The sequence below is a fragment of the Glossina fuscipes genome, unplaced genomic scaffold (assembly GCF_014805625.2).
Source record: "Glossina fuscipes isolate IAEA_lab_2018 unplaced genomic scaffold, Yale_Gfus_2 1, whole genome shotgun sequence".
NCBI classification, from domain to species: Eukaryota; Metazoa; Arthropoda; class Insecta; order Diptera; family Glossinidae; genus Glossina; species Glossina fuscipes.
The window spans coordinates 49,853,647-49,870,496 of NW_023998415.1; the positions used below are offsets into that span (position 1 = coordinate 49,853,647).

The window sequence follows — 16,850 nt, forward strand, 5'->3', positions numbered from 1 at the left end:
ATTTACAAAAACAAAAAAAAAGAACATCTTCATAACTCTAAAAGCTTAAAGGACAAGCAAAGTTCTCTGTTGACTGCGATCGCGCAATTAACATTACCTTCGTCTACTATCGTAGATGATGGCAGTGCTGGTGATGGCGATAAGTTATATAAGCTACCCAATGGTTGCTGCGGCTATGATTAAAAAAAGATCGGCAAACTGAATCAAAAAAAAATTTTCAAAAGCAAAAGACAATAGTTTGATAACAACAATTTAAATGCATTAAAGAATAATAACAGTGGTAAATAGTACATCCGAGAATGCAAGCATCAATGGTTGCATTCCAAACACAAACAACAACAATTACGGCACACCAAAACATGTAAAATTTAATAAAGTAAAACAACAATTACAAGCAGTTCTAGTCGTGATAGTGGGGAGGATAATAAAACAAACTAATCTGAGGATGAACATCCCGATAATAACAACTGATATGAACAACAAAAGTATATATGATATCACATGTCTGAAGTATGCTGTCGTAAATCTTGGATGTACGAGGCAAACAAACGATGTTGGGTGTGTGCGTTAAATGTGGCTTAACTTACTTAACCACTGACCGTACCAAGGATAATGAAACACCGGCGCGATGCTTCATTATCACTGCTTCCAAAATCCCCCATCGACTTGCAAAAACAGACATTAAGAAGACGAATTCAAAATAGCATTTTATATAAAAGAGAGATCAAGGTAATCAATTCATTGCTAATAACGAGGATTATGGTTATGCGGACCCAAACGTTCAATACAATACTTTCATACCCACCGCCAAAGGATGAGAGATATATTCATTTTGTCAAAACGTTTGTAACACCCAGAAGGAAGCATCAAAGACGCCATAAACTATGTGCATATATTCTTGATCAGCATTAAATGCTAAATCGATCCGTCTGTCCGTCTGTCCGTCTGTATGGTGTTTTCTGTTGGCGCTCTCCTGGTTGCAAAAACGAAGATATCGACTTCGAATTTTTTAGAAACATTGGAAGTTACTGCACGCAAGTTGATATTGAAAATGGGCTAAATTGGTTAGAGCAGAAGCGCGCAGTGGAACGTAAACTGAACGCAACTCAGTTTTTTTTTTTTTGGGTATTTGCTCGTTACTCGGAAATTATTGAACTTAAAATGCTGAAGCTTTCCACGTTTACTTTACAAAACACTTTACTCTTTAGGTCTAGCAAATGGAAGCAATCGGCCATGCCCGCACAAAGTTACAATTGATTAAATTTAATATTTTTTCACTTTGTTTTAAATGGTTTATGCTTATTTATCATAACACGAACAAAACGAAATGTTTAAAACTATTTTCTACGCTGCTCACATGAAGATGTGTTATCTGCCTGAAAATGGGTTAATTGTAAAATAAATATGGCAGACATCGTGATTAATTTTTTCTTAATAATACCATCGTTATGGATATCAAATAAAATAACTTGAAGAATGGAATGCGAAAAGCATAGTGGTGGGTATGCGAGAATCGGCCCCCGCCGAATATAATTTTTTTACTTGGTTTTTTTTTTTTCTTATAATGAGCAAATGCCATATTGTACATACCTGTGAATAAATTATTTAACTTTCCTTTATTAATAAATAAGTCGCACCAATAAGTCAATATTTGGACAAAATGAAAATGTTTATTTTCGTATATGTGTGAAGCAAATCCTTTCAATATTGACTAAAGTGATTTAAACGGATTAAAAAATGTTTCGTATATTTCTCTAAAATATAATAAAGAAGGAGATAATGTATATATATGTTTGCTTATATAGAAGAAAAAGAAAATTAAGGTTTAAAAACATTTGAAAGGATACATTCCGAAAAATGAAATTTCAAAGTTATTATGCGTTCGTATTAATAGTGATGCGCTTAACATATAAAAGGACGGACAGTCATACGAAAACGTACGAGACAAGCTTTCAAAACGCATTAACGTATAGACTCATTTAGAAGAAAGAGTTACAAAATAGGGGTGGATTGACTACATTCAGCAGTACATTTTCCTTATAGAATTTATTTAACTTCAGAAGCGCATCACTATGATATAATGGAAGATATACAAATATTTTCGCAAAGAGCACAGGTCATCCCTCTACACATTTCACAGATAAATCGATTCGAGAGGGGTAATAAAATGTTATAGGTCGTGATCAACAATGATACAAAGGGAATAAATGAATGAGTCTATGAGTCTATGTGCGAGCAAATGTGCAAAATGTTATAAAAACAAAATTATATAACATGCAAGTAATATAAAGATACACAACCATAACGAATTGCTCTATCTATTTTTTTACGTTAATGATGAAACCAGACGAAGGTCATATATTCGGCTTTGATTATACATATTGAACCGAATCTTTTATTGTTGAAGCGAATCAAATTTTCAATAGATTATGATATATTGATTATTTTTGTACGTTCAGTTTGTTCAAGATAAGGTATAGATCCATTAATATGCGACACGGTATATAAATATATGATATTTCAAATCACATTTGCCTATCCTTGACTACATACGATTTTCGTAGGCTTATTTAAACATGATCGAATAGATTGATTCCGTTATTCACACTGATAAACTGTATATATGTACATATATGCAGGCCGTGCAGGAGTTTATTAACTAAGCGTTACAAACCTTTAGCAAATCTATTATTATTATAATTATTATAAATTTAGCCAGAGAATAAATTCTAAGAATAAAGTCTTAAAGCGTTAGCAACTAAGGCTTTCGGCTTTATTAAAAACTCTACCGCACTTGAGATTTGAACCCACGACCATTGGGTTGCTAGTCGAGACTCTTGCCTACTCGGCCACTTAGGCGGATTCTTAGCAAATCTAAAATATCTTTGGCGGAATAGAAAATTTCCCCCTTGATTGCGCATTGACCTGCAGACAATGCTGTAACGAATTTTTCTTGAACTTTCCTACACTTTTCTAATTTTTGTGTTTATTATTATTCTAGTTGTCTGAATAAGATGGTTTTAGGATTTTGGTAATCCGTGCGAAAAGAATAGCAAGAGAAAAAAAAAAAACATAATATGCAACTTGAATGAACCCTTTGTTACCAACTGCTACATTGTGGAATGATTGATATCCTTTCTGGGTACGTATTGTATGGAATTAATATAGAGTTGTGCCGTGCTTCTAATACCCCTTCTAAGTCCCTTTATTTGGCATGGCGTTTTTCATTTTTCTTTCTTTTGCTTGCTATTTTGGTCGATTTCGATAGATGTATCCTCTTAGTTGAATTTTGCCATCTCTTGAATATATTAAGAAAATTTGAAAACAACTGACGCTTCTAAGCTAGAAATTGATAAGGCTAGCTTTTAAACTGGATCTGATTAGAATGATAATAGCAAAGTCGTGAACACAAATCTTCAGATTTTTTCAACGCGTTGTGAATATATACATAGTAGGATGCATCCGGCGAGTAATAGAACTGTTTCAAGTACACAAGCATACCGATTATTACTTGGCGAATGTGGGAAATGGATAGATTCACTAATACTTCGTGCACTCCGTATGTCAATCAATGTCTCATTCACCAGCCTGATGGCCTGGGAAAAAAACAATTTAGATCAAATGATCAGCTCGTCGTGGTCAAACATTTTATAAAAGAACATGGAAAAGTTGGAGAAGCATTGGACTGAATGTACCACTATTGTAGAAGGATATGTTGGTGAATAAATCGAATTTTGCAAAGAAAAGAGAAATATGTTTCTTCTTATTTAGTCCGGGGACTTGTTGACTCATCTATATAGTGTAATATACATATTTCCCTGAACGTATACATGTTTCCCTGAATATGTTCATTTTTGTGTCAAGGAAACGCCAATATTTGGCCTGAATTAATAGAAGATTAAAAAATGAACACGAGCCAAGATAGCTTATAAATTATATTCGTTTACGAGAATCAGTTTGATGTTTTGTGTTACGGGATGGTCAACCAAACGAAATCATCACCGCCGAAACTAAATCAATGAATGTCAATCAATTATTGCTGATTTAGGTTCACATTTATTTCGTTGAGGAGACCGTTTATTTTTGTGATCATAATACCCCCGAAACGATTATTAATAGATATCTTCCATATGAGGGCTGACAATTGTGAAAAGTTATGGCTACTAATTAATGACAATTTGAATAAAATATTGCTATACTTAAAAGGATACGACATTCACTCATGCATCCAATATACATATATATGTATATATATATGCCTTTCCTCGGAGAGACTTTGGAGCAAATTTAGCTATATCTAATTCTCATAACATTCTCATAGCTATATGAAATGAAGGTACAGAGAGCAAACTTTGATAAAATATACTTTTTTAATGATCGCTTTTCGATTAAAGTGGAACGCCATAGAAATCAAGAGACCTTTTCGAACTAATCATAGAAAACTGAAATGAAATAAAATAGAATATAAACTGGGCTTTATTAATGAATATAAAATGTTGAAAAACAAGTAAGAACATTATAGTGAGACATGGCCGACCATTAAATACCTTACACCACACTGTCTAGCACTCTTCTTATTTAGGTTATGAAACTACTATTATGGATCCATTTTTATCACCGCATATTAAAACTTAAACTTTCCTACTCTATAAAGGATCAATTTTCGTGAAAAACCTGGCTAGGTAGGATATTATGGGTCAATTTCCATAACCTCATATTAAAACTTAAACCTTTCTATTCTACGCAGGACCAATTTTCGTGAAAGTCCGCATAAGGGTAGAATCCAAAAAAATAGGCCGGGATGGTCCAAATTTGGTACAGTTAATCTTTTAAGTTTAATTATTATTAGGTATAATTTTCATCATTCAAGCATTGAAAATTACACCTTTTTGTCGCATGAATTTTAACTTTCGTTATATAAGAGGAGATTCAAAAATTTCCACAGCTTCATACCAAAGTTTTCATACCAATTGAGAATCCCGAACACTTTAGAATCTAAAATACTACTACTTAGGCATTTTTGCCGCGCAATTTTAAAAATTGCAATTTTTTTCCATACAACAACTTTTCGGAATAGGGCCTTATATGAGGATGGTCGAAAAAGTGAACCGATTCGAGCCATTCTCAATAGTATTCGTCCTTGGCCCAAATTTCATCAAAATATGTCAAAAATTGCAACCTACAGTTTGGACACATATTTATATAAACCGACATTGGACGGACAGACAGGCCTAGATCAATCCAGATTATGATTCTGAATCGATTGGTATAATAAGAAGTGGATCTATCTTAACTCCTTTTACATACAACTCCTTAACTCCTGTTACATACGTACGCACTAACTTAATATACCCTATGCAACAAGTAGTAGTGTAGGGTATAACTTGTATGTATCTATCTTTATATGTAGCAAGTGTAAAACATTCAATAAATCCGAATCGTTCTAGACTTGGCTATGTATGGATAACCAAAATTTGTCTTAAAATGTGTTGTTTGCGGACCGTATCCTTTTCTTTTATTGCCGAAATGTGAACGTATTAACGGCTTCGAGTACAATGCGTTATCGAGCACTTGTACCGAGTGTATAAAATCAAAGATAACATAAGGGTGAATTAATAATAACAAGGCCAGGACTGCAATATACCCTCTCTTAGACTATCACATTGTGACCAAGCGGGAATATATCAAAACTATATATATGTAACGTTCAACGATAGAGGCATACATATATATATATATATATTTATTTTTTTTTTTTCGTACTTTTAAATGAAATAATTTGTTAAACAACCCCAGAGCTTGTACTTTTTTGAACATTCCATTTTAATATTCAGTAGAAAAGGAAAGTAAATCGTATTTAGCGGACCTGCACAAATACAATGCGTATGCGTACATCGTATTAAGTATTTACCAGTTTGTTGTCTCTTAACGAAATTGCGTTTCTCTTTTGTTTGACACAAAATAAACAACGGAGTACATTAGGCAAACAACATCTTACAAATATAAATCTTAACACTTTGAAAAATAATAAATAAGAAAATTTTATTCAGGTATGGCCGAATCGTATATAACCAACATCTTAAAAAAAAAAAATGTTTTTCAAAAATAATAGTTCGATACTCTAGAGCATAAGTAGCCGAGGAGGAGAAGAGTTTACCTTGGATCATAGCTTTAGTGAGTCACATTCATTGAGCTGCACAGGCCGCCACTCTATCTCTTCCTCTTTACTCACCTCTTTCTGAACATTTACCATGTTATACGCATGGAGGACAAGCTCCAAAGTAAAATCAAGTAAAAAAGTCGTATTCGGCAGATGCCGAATCTCGCATACCCACCACTTTGCTTTTCGCATTCTACTCTTCAAATTTTTTTATTTGATCGCGGTTTTCATTTTAAAATTAATCCTTTTTCAGGCAGATAATATATCTTGATTTGAGAAGTATACAAAATAGTTTTAAACATTCCGTTTCATTCGTGCTATGATAAATAAGCATAGAATCTCAAAAAAGTGAAAAAAATAAAATTCAATTACTTTTAACTTTGCGTCGGCATGACTGGTTGTTTCCATTTTTGTGCACCTAAAGAGTAAAGTGTGCTGTAAAGTAAACGTGGAAAATTTCAGCCTTTTAACTTTAATAATATCCGAGTTATGGGGAAAAATCCAAAAATTTTTGTTTAAAAAAAACTGAGTTGCATTCAGTTTACGTTCCACTGCGCGCTTTTGCTCTAACCAATTTAGCCCATTTTCAATACCAACTTGCGTGTAGTAACTTCCACTGTTTCTACCAAATTTGAAGTCGATATCTTCGTTTTTGCAACCAGGAGAGCGCCAACAACACACACCCTTCAGACGGACAGACATAGTTAAAGCCACTACGAATTTCATGCCGATCAAGAATATATGGTCTTTAAAGTTCCCTTCTGGGTATTGCATACATTATGGAAAAAAACATAATGAGTATATCCCCATCTTGCAGTGGTGGGTATAAGAAAGAAAAAATCACATTGTTTTGAGCAGAGGCGTGTCCTTGCATCCTTTCGAATTACCTTAAATAAAGAAATCTACACTGACAAGTTTCAATGTCTTATCAGGTCAATATCTTAATGGTTGCGAACGGAGGTATGTCGACCACAGAAGAACACGTTAAGGAGTAGACGGACGGACGCTTTGATGCTAATCGAGAATGTATTATATACGCTTTATAGAGTCGTTCAAATTTCCTTTTAGATGTCGCAAAAGTTTGGAGAAAATGAATTTATCCGCACCCTTAAATGGTAGGATAAGAGTACAAATAATTACATAAACATGATATATACGACACAATGGCTGGCTGCTTATCGGCTTATCTACTTATTCGCGTACGGTCGATCTTTTATTTACAAAATCCTTAATACAAGTTATTATCTAACAAAAATGGTCGGAATTTTAATCTGCACGCTTAGGAGTTTTTTCCATTCCATTATTCCAAAAAATGAAAATTATACCATGATTTTCGAAATTGAAATGAAGGCCACTTATCAGTTTGTATTTGGGGAGTTTTGTTTACGAGCTTCTCTTTATCTAAAAATCGATATTGACTTGTAGCGGCTTTTCACAGCTGTATTCACATCATTTTAGAAACTGCGGCATGACAGCCTCTTGTCCGAACGAAAGGAAATGCTACTAATGGATTTCCGATTTTATCTCGAAATAATCTGTTATCTGTATAACAGATTACGTCTATGTCTTTCTGACGTAGATGATCCGTGATTTTATCTAAAAGTTCATAGTTCCTAGACAAAAACCAAAACCCTAATTAATTTAAAAGGATGCATTTGCAATCGAAAGAGTTTCATTGGTAACGCACGACTCCAGTCTTGCTTTGTCATTTGCTTCTTTTTTTTTAAATAAAAAAGAAATAATAATTTTCTCTGGTTTTCATATGCAACTTGTAAAAATTATGACTGTAACAACCCCTACACCCTATTTTGTTTTGTGCCTATGTGTACAGCAACATTTATAAGCAATTTTTTTCTTCATTGTTCTTGACAGGTGATGCGAAACCGTCATCTTTTTGTTTCTGCTAACATGCAGTCCATTCTGTAGCTTTGTTGAGTACTCTTCGGATATACTCACCACACGATAAACATGCACGTGTCTTAAATCAAATACATATAAATTTATTGAATACTTTTTCAGGGTGGGTATGTCTGTATGCCTTTGCCTGTTATGAAGGTTTGTTTATTAATTTAATAATAGGTCATTTTCTCCTCTGCCAGATTAATATCTTCGTTTATACATAATTTTAATTTTTATTATTTAAGAAAATAATTCATTATTTTCGTTTCCATTCTCTCTCAATTTAAGTACGTACGTCTGATTCTTTGACCTTCCTTAGGAATCTCAAAGCAACTGTTTAAGCTTCAAATTTCAAATAAATGTGTTATTAACAAGTAAAAGGACTGTAGTTAGTCACGGTTTATCATTAAACACCCTACACCACTCCGCTGCCCCAAGTTTTTCTTGGTGTTGCATGTACCCAGGACAAGCTTAATACACACACTACGCTATAACAAGTGGTGTAGGATATATAGATTAAAAATTAGTAAATTGAGAACTTGAGCAAGTCTGATCTGGTCCGAAAGTGACCAAACGCACCTAAAAATCCGGAGCTAAATGCATGTTAGCTTAGGTTACAACATAATTGAGACCGGTTCAACGGATTTCTGACTGGTTGCATTATCCGCACATTTTCATGAATTATCCACATATTACCGGTATTGAAGAATAGTTACTAATACTGACTCTCTTAGACAATAGGAGTCAAAATTTATGCATGGAAATGGAATTGAAAAACAAATTTTTAAATTTTCCATATTAATTTGGTAATTAAGTTTGGTTGACTTTAAGACAAGTGTCAGCACATTTGTCATTGATCTTGAAATATGATAAAATAATGGAAAAATCAACTCACAACATATTAGTTTAAATGATGTTTATTGTGAATTGATTAAAGTTTAAACTTAATTTTATATAATTTTTCAAGTAATGAGATTTAAGAATTTTTACCTTATTTTGCTAAATGAGATCTATATTCGTCAGAGTTGAAATTGAATTTTAACTAAATTATTCTATTGACCGGAGAGATACCTAAGCAATTCAATGAATATATATTTTATAATATCTCAATACAAATAATGTAAATGTAAATGTTTTAATAATTAAAAAAAAAAATAATAATAATTTGTAAGGAATAGCAGCAGTATGACTAGCTTCGGTTGTTTTTTTTTTTTGCAAATGGACATTTTACAATTCATATATTTTTCTAAGAATAAGGTACACAAAGATATATATCAAAAAACTATTATTGTTCAATTCCTTCTAAGAAAAAATTCATGCAAAAATGCTCACATTTCAAATCGGGTTATATATATATATATCTTCTTTTCTTTTCTCTTTTTTTTTTTTTTGTAAATTCCAACTTTAATGAGAAGTTCTTAAATATATTTTTGGTTCACTTTTTTAAATGCTCCTCCTGCAGCGACAAATTGCAATTATTTTTATTTTATTTGTAAACTTAAGATTTTTGTAAATTTTTTTTTTGTCTTTTAAGTAAGCTTTGAAAATGAAATGTTGTTAAAAGGGTTTGCAAATTTTTAAGTTTTTCTGCGATTGAAATTGTTTTTGCTGTTGTTGTTGTTGTTTAATGCTCTTACTATATTTTAATTTAGTTTAAGAGATTTTTTATTATTATTAAACGATTTTTTGCACTCCTTCCAAGATGATGTTTGCCTATAGAAACTACAGTCTTGATGAAAATCCGCTTGTGTAGGAGATTTACTTCTGCAAGTTATATTAGACGATAGTCGGGATGATGGATAATTTACACCGGTATGGCATTCATTATGCGTTAAATATTTTGCGGTGCGATTATTTACGGTTGATTTTATTTGAGCAGCTGCTTTAAAGGTTTCCTCAAAAAGTTCATATTTCTCTGTCGAATAGTTTTCATTTGTATAGTGGCTGAGGTGCTGCTGACGTTGCTGGTTACCGTAATGGCTCATACTGTTAAAAAAATCTTGAGTATTGAATATTGATGATGGCGAGCTGTTAAGATAAGATGAAGCTTGTTGATTGCCGAATGGCATTTGATGAAATGGATGGGATGGTATACGCCCACTAAAATCATAACCAATGAAGCCTGTTTCCACTAAATTGGGAAATGGTTGCGGACTTACAAATAGTGCTTCAAATATTTCTTTTGTTATCCGCTCTCCGCTCAGTGTAAAATTTTGCAATTTTTCCAAATCTAAATTAAGTGTCCCGCCTCTTTCCAATACCTGTTCTAAAGCGAAAATGTAATTATGGGCAAACCGTAATATTTCGATTTTCGTCAATTTGGTCTCTTCGGGTAACTGAGGTAAAGTTATACGTAATCGCTCTAGGGCATCGTTAAGCATATGCATACGATTTCTTTCGCGATCGTTAGCTTTTAGGCGACGAAATTTCTTAATACGTATAACCTGTGTGGGACTACGCGAACGTGTCATTCGATTTTGTCCGATGGCATACTTACGTTTAGGTCGTGGCTCTGTTGTATGTTCATCTTCTTGTAATTTCGATTTTTTTATCGGCGTCGATGTGTCTGAGCCTAATTTAGGTGAAAACTCATTTTCCGATGGTGGAACTTTGTTAATTACGTGCTCGACTAGAGTTCGGGAGCTGCGATTGCTGTGGTTGCTGCAGTTATCAAGAAGAGCGGGAAATAGGGACTGATCAATCACAGATATATGAGAATTACTAAGATGATTATCAAGACTATCTTTGGCGGCTTCGTTACAATAATTTAAACTGCAATCAAACTCTGATTTACGTGGCGTAATACAACAATCCGTTTCAAAGCTTTTTTCATAACCACTATCGTAAGAGGAATTGTCATCAAATTTCTCATCTGAATCGATGGAGCGAATATCAAACCGGCTATAACAAGATGACATTTTCGCGCAAATTTCCATTCCTTATATAACTGCAAAAGTTATATATTTTTTTTTAAGTTTTTTATGTTTCACCGTGTGCATGTAGGCATTGCGGGTCATAATATTTTCCACGTGGTTTTGTTTACTGTTCTTTAACCCGTCGCTCGGCCAACTAAAGATTGCTTAGGGATATTGCCTAGTTTTATAATAACACAATAACAGAAACACACCGGCTCAATAGACGACCTTCAATGAGATTGTTGATATCAGCAACCCTCTGTGTCGTTCCTACGCCATTGTAAATCCCCCGGTGCTTTATATGTATGATATGCTGTACTAAAATTAAGGGGTTGTTTTACATGTGCAAGTAAAAAAATACAAATAATCGCACAATTTCCAATTCACTCTGAGCCAATCGGAAACATTCTCTTTCATTAACTTGATCAAACATGATTTTTTATGGTACGTATTCCCCTTTTTTACTCGAAAAACATAAAATATGAAAAAAATGATTCATAGCACTTGAAATCGTGGCGTTCGACGATTTCTCACGATATTAGTCTTCTATCAAAAAGTTGTTCTCAATAAATATTCTAAAAAAGGATTGCTAGACTTGCACTTCATGTTGACTTGAATACTTTCATGCCCGGATATGAAAATTTCAATATGTACGAGATCTCGATAAAGATCTCGCGAATCTGAACTACCATATATATATATAATTAAAAAACCCATCGACACGATCAATACACACATCGAGTAACTAACACGCCTATAATAAAGAAATGCTTTACAGTTTTTGCATAACATATCAAGTTCGCGACTGGATAAAAATCCAAGCGGAAGGAATTTTCTACTCTACTACTATAATATATTTTAACTTATATAATTTTATATGTTTCCTCTTATATCAAAAGTAGAAAACTATAGGTTTCTTTCAGCGATTTTTGCTCGTTTAGCATTTTTCCCATCATCCAATGGCGCACATCAGCAAAAATGTTTCATCAAATCTCAAATTAGATAATTGATATTGAACAGTTGTTACTTATACCACATTATCCGCTCGCAACCATAGTTTAGGATATAAGGACACTTAAGGAATTATATATTCTAAGAACTCCTTCGAAACGCTTTTAACAAACCAAATTTTATTTTATTATATTATTATTGTTATTACGCTATAATGATAGTCACGTGTCGTAAAGTGTTTTATAAATTATGGAATCCATGAAGTGTTCAAACGCGTACATATTAAGAGATTAATTACGCGAACAATATTTAAAGAAGATAAAACAGATATATGCTACAAGACATACATATGTATACATATAGATATACGTGTTTTGTCCATCCATTTAGTCGTGATTTTCAAAGTCAAAAAATTGAAATGGAATGTTTAAGACTGACAATCATATATATTTTTACTTGCTATTCCTACAAATTTCTTTTCGATCTATGACAAATGGCCAAAATAGACGCAACCATACGCCTACAGTTTTCGAACAATTAAGAGATTTTTTTATGTACATCTTTCACATTATTTGCTTCAACTGCGATTAACATAAAAAAGAAAAAAAAAAACACATATATATATATATATATATTGTTGAAAATATTTTGTACATGCTAAAACGTTTAATAACACATACAACAATTCATTTATGCACTTATTAACAACTGTTCTCGCGTCAATAGCAGTTGTTTCGGTTGAACTTTAAAACCGCAAATCAGATCACTGGTGGCTTAGTGTGTCCGGACACGTGCAACCAATAAACGTTAATAACATAGTTGATGTTGAAGTTTATGTTTACATTTACGTTGCCTTTCGCAGTCTTCTATCCATCCAAGAAGGGACATATATTAGATTTATCATTCCGTTTGCTATAACGAAAAATATATTACGCCTCAGATCAGATATCGTAAGATTCTGTTCTACTCTGTTCTATTCGTTTGCTCTTAGAACATTCAGATGCAATTGTGAGGTATTGTTTATTCACACAACCGCGTCCAGAGTAGACAAAGAAATCTCAACTCTCTTAACTGTTCATTTCAAAACTGACGCAAATAATTTTTTATTCCCCCCGTAATTCGTACATTTTCTTCTTTTCTTCATTATTACTTCAATATTTTCTGTGGTAGAAAATATATCATGCACATATAAATTGTATTTAATCGTACCCTACAGCACTTATGATGCAAGCTTGTGTGAATGCTTGCAAAACCCCTGAAGAATTTAAGATAGACTCACATTTCATTATACCGATCAATTCATAATTATTCTTTGAATCGACTTCAACTGGTTTGTCTATCTGTCCGTCCGTCTGTCTAATTTTTATCCAAATTATTCCGTAACGCATTGAAAAAATGGCTTGAATCGGACCATCTTTAAAATCGCTCATCGTATAAAGCCTTATTGTTATATATATGTCGAGCAATGAATGGTATTTCATTGCACCAAATTGATCGATTGGGACACAAAGTTAACCCTTATATAGCGAAAGGCTCTTATTTGTTGATATTTTATAAAGAAATTTGATCCATAATAATATTGCAGTCTGAACCTCGCATTATGTAAGAGTTCCCACGAAAGGTTAATCTATCAATTCAAATAAACTCTAATTTTTAATACTTTATCACGAAAATAGGTAAAGAATCATAGCATCGTTGGCAAGTGAAAATTAATTTTCCTAAATTGGGATCACGTCATATCACGCCTTGGTCTCCGTCCCATATCACAAGTTCAAACGAGATATATTCGTTTAAATGAAAACCTGGTACATTTTTTCATACATTACGGTGATTCAATGTCCGGCCTTGCTTGATGTTTTTACTTGCTTCTAGTTTTTTTTTCGAGATTGACGAGCCTAGAGCGGAAGTTGTAGATTGCGAATCTGAAAGTATAACTTCCAATAAAAACACTACTGGTAACTATGGGCCATCCATTTGGTTTCCAAAAATGTGTCTTATTCCAAATTTCAAAATTTGACTTCTGATTTGAAATATCAAAGTTACTCCTTGAAGTAATGACTTTATTTAAACAACATAGCGTAGGGAGATTTGCATTTGCGAGATGGAAATGTATGACTCTCAATTAAGGGCAATATAATATTAGGTGTTTGCAAAACTTTTGATCCTTTTTTCACTTGAAAAAGGCAGTATTACGGCGAGAGAACTTATATTGGTTTCGCAGCAATCCACCCGTTTGCGCACTGCTTCAACTTAGCGTACCCGCATGCCAGCCAAGTCATGCTACACCAATCTGAACAAGTGGTAATCAGACGGCGTGATGTTTGATAAAAAACCTAGATGTGGCAGAACTTCCCTTTCGACCTGGACAACTCTTGCAACAGGCGGCCAAAAAAAAGTCATTTTCAATCAATTCGCGTCACCACCTTTAAACTGTTGAAACCGAAACCGACAATTGGGATCTGATGGAGCAGCATCGCCACAAGCTTCTGAACGTGTTTGCTGCGCTTCCTGTGCAGCAGATTTCTTCAAATAAACAGCAAAAGTAATAAAAAACAAAAATGCAATTTTGAGCGCTACATGTGATTAGTGCCGGCATACGCTAAATATCTCAATAATATTAAATGGAAAATTGTTATTATATGTAGGGAAAAGTCAAAACGATTGAATAGCAACCATTACGTGCACTGGTATTTCCCATTTTTTTAACATCTTTGCCTGTAAAAGTCGCCGTCACTGAAAAGTTTAGCAAACACCTAACACATGCGCCAATAATACCCGGTATTGAGTAAAAGTGAAACATTCTTTTCCTAAATACAACTTTAGTCATCAATATAGTCTTCCCTTCAACAATGATACAATCAGTCCAAAGATTCCGATATGAAATTTGTTCACTTCATGGAATTTTGCTATTCGCTGGTCGCAAAAGAGATCCATTTGGCATATGAGTCGCATGATGAGTACTCTGCCCTTTCCAAGTCTTTAGAATATCGGCCATCTTCCATAACTTCACTTTTCGATTATAGAGATTAATTTGATGATTTAATGAATCCTGGTGCAACCAACTTTTTTTTGGGACGTTGACTATGTGGCCGCTCTTCAAGCCCATCTATAATTTGTAGGTTATTTTTTCCCATCACAACAAGCATTGTTTAACTAACACATAAAATTCCGATTCTCTAGAAATGACCCGTAGCTCGTAAAGAAATGAGCGATATGACTTGAAACTTTGACGATAAAAATAATATGAATCTTTTGTTATGTATCAGTCCCAGAATGATTAAACGATATGTTATATTTCATATTAGCGTCCTAGCCTTTTTTGTTTTTTTTTTTTCTCTTTTCCCTTTTTGTCTGTTTCCCAACAAAATTAATATTTATGTTTAGCGTTGTTTGCAAATAACAATGAATAATTACAAAAAAGGCGTCCATAAATTAAAATTTATTACAAAAATAATGAAACTATCCAGTCGTCGAGATGAATTTTTTTTTTGAAATATCTAAAAAAAAAAAAAAAAAGATTGGGTTAACACACGCCTTTATTTGATGTGAAGAAAAAAATAAATAAATTCGAATTTGACAAAGCGGCGCATGTTAAACAAGTCTGCTACGAAATTTGCAAATTAAAAAAGCACTTACTTCGTTAAAATTCCAAAAAGAGTTAATTCTTGTATTGAGAAATCATCGATTTTCCTAATACAAACAGCATAACAATTTCTAATATATCGATTAGAATCTAAATGATCGATTTATATCTTTGAAATTAAAAATAATGTTTAAATCAAATACAAGTTTCTATTTCTTTGAAAATGCCTTTTAATTTCCATTCGCATTTTTCAAATCAAGAGAGCATGTCGAATGTTAAGCCGGCCAGAGAAAATACGCGCATTTATTTATTCACCATATAAACACATAATTGATAAAACAAAATAACAACCCGAAGCAAATCGGATTCCAGGTGCAATCAAAATCAAATTGAAAGCTATATACTTTTAACACAAAAATGGCACAATAGTTTCATTACAATGAAAAACTCAGTAACGAGAATTTGTCTGAACACAAATATAAAGAATAGAAAAAAAAAATATATCACAATTGGCTTTCGACGAATCTTGAATGCCCCTCGTCATAAAAGCGTAGCAAGTATGTATTTCATTGTTAATTTAAATTTTAAAGCGGCTATATATTCTCTCTTTTCCGCTCCAAATTTTAGATACGGTATTATCTGTGACTTTTTGATCGCTGCGGTTGCATTTATTCAACAATTTTACGTACGTTTTTCAACTCGAAATCGCGGTATATACGCGTCAACTACCAGCTGCCCATGTAACAAGAGAAGCCAGTCTTTAAAATATCAGGCATAGATTTGCAAAGAGAGAGAGAGAGAGAGAGAGAGAGAGAGAGAGAGAGAGAGAAAGACTTAACAAAATAACTAAGACTTTTACACTGACCAAATACACAACACACACACACACACATACATACATACATACATACATACATACATACTACATAGATTTGTGACATTATATAAGCGGAATGACAGGCCTAGCATGCCGCTTCTTTCAGTAATGATTAACAAAATCGTATAGTATATGGGGGTGAGAAATGAATGAAAAAAATTTCTATTAGTGAGCAAGAATTAATCAAACAAAGTATCAAATTACAGCATCTTGTATAAAATGCGATCCGGCTTGAAACGAATATTACTTCAGTTAAAAACTTTATAATGATGTGAATTAAACTCCATGTACGAATGTTACATATAGCCTCTATAAGCTAGATGCTGAGTTAAATAAATAGTTGAAATATTTTCATAAATGTAAGTCAAAGTTAGATTGATGTAGCATTGGCCTGCTATATATGTATTTACATATAGATATATCTTAATAGAAATCAAGCATTGTCCGTTTCAATGATAAGCTTTT

General features: G+C 33.1%; 1 protein-coding gene across 1 annotated transcript; it reads right to left on the bottom strand.

Annotated features, from left to right (window-relative positions):
* Positions 1 to 9,726: 9,726 nt before the first annotated feature.
* LOC119644985 (basic helix-loop-helix neural transcription factor TAP) lies at positions 9,727 to 11,589 on the bottom strand (the record flags this gene model as incomplete). Its single annotated transcript, XM_038044727.1, has 1 exon — positions 9,727 to 11,589. A coding segment is annotated over exon 1 (1,269 nt), but the record flags the coding sequence as incomplete, so codon positions are not given.
* Positions 11,590 to 16,850: the final 5,261 nt, after the last annotated feature.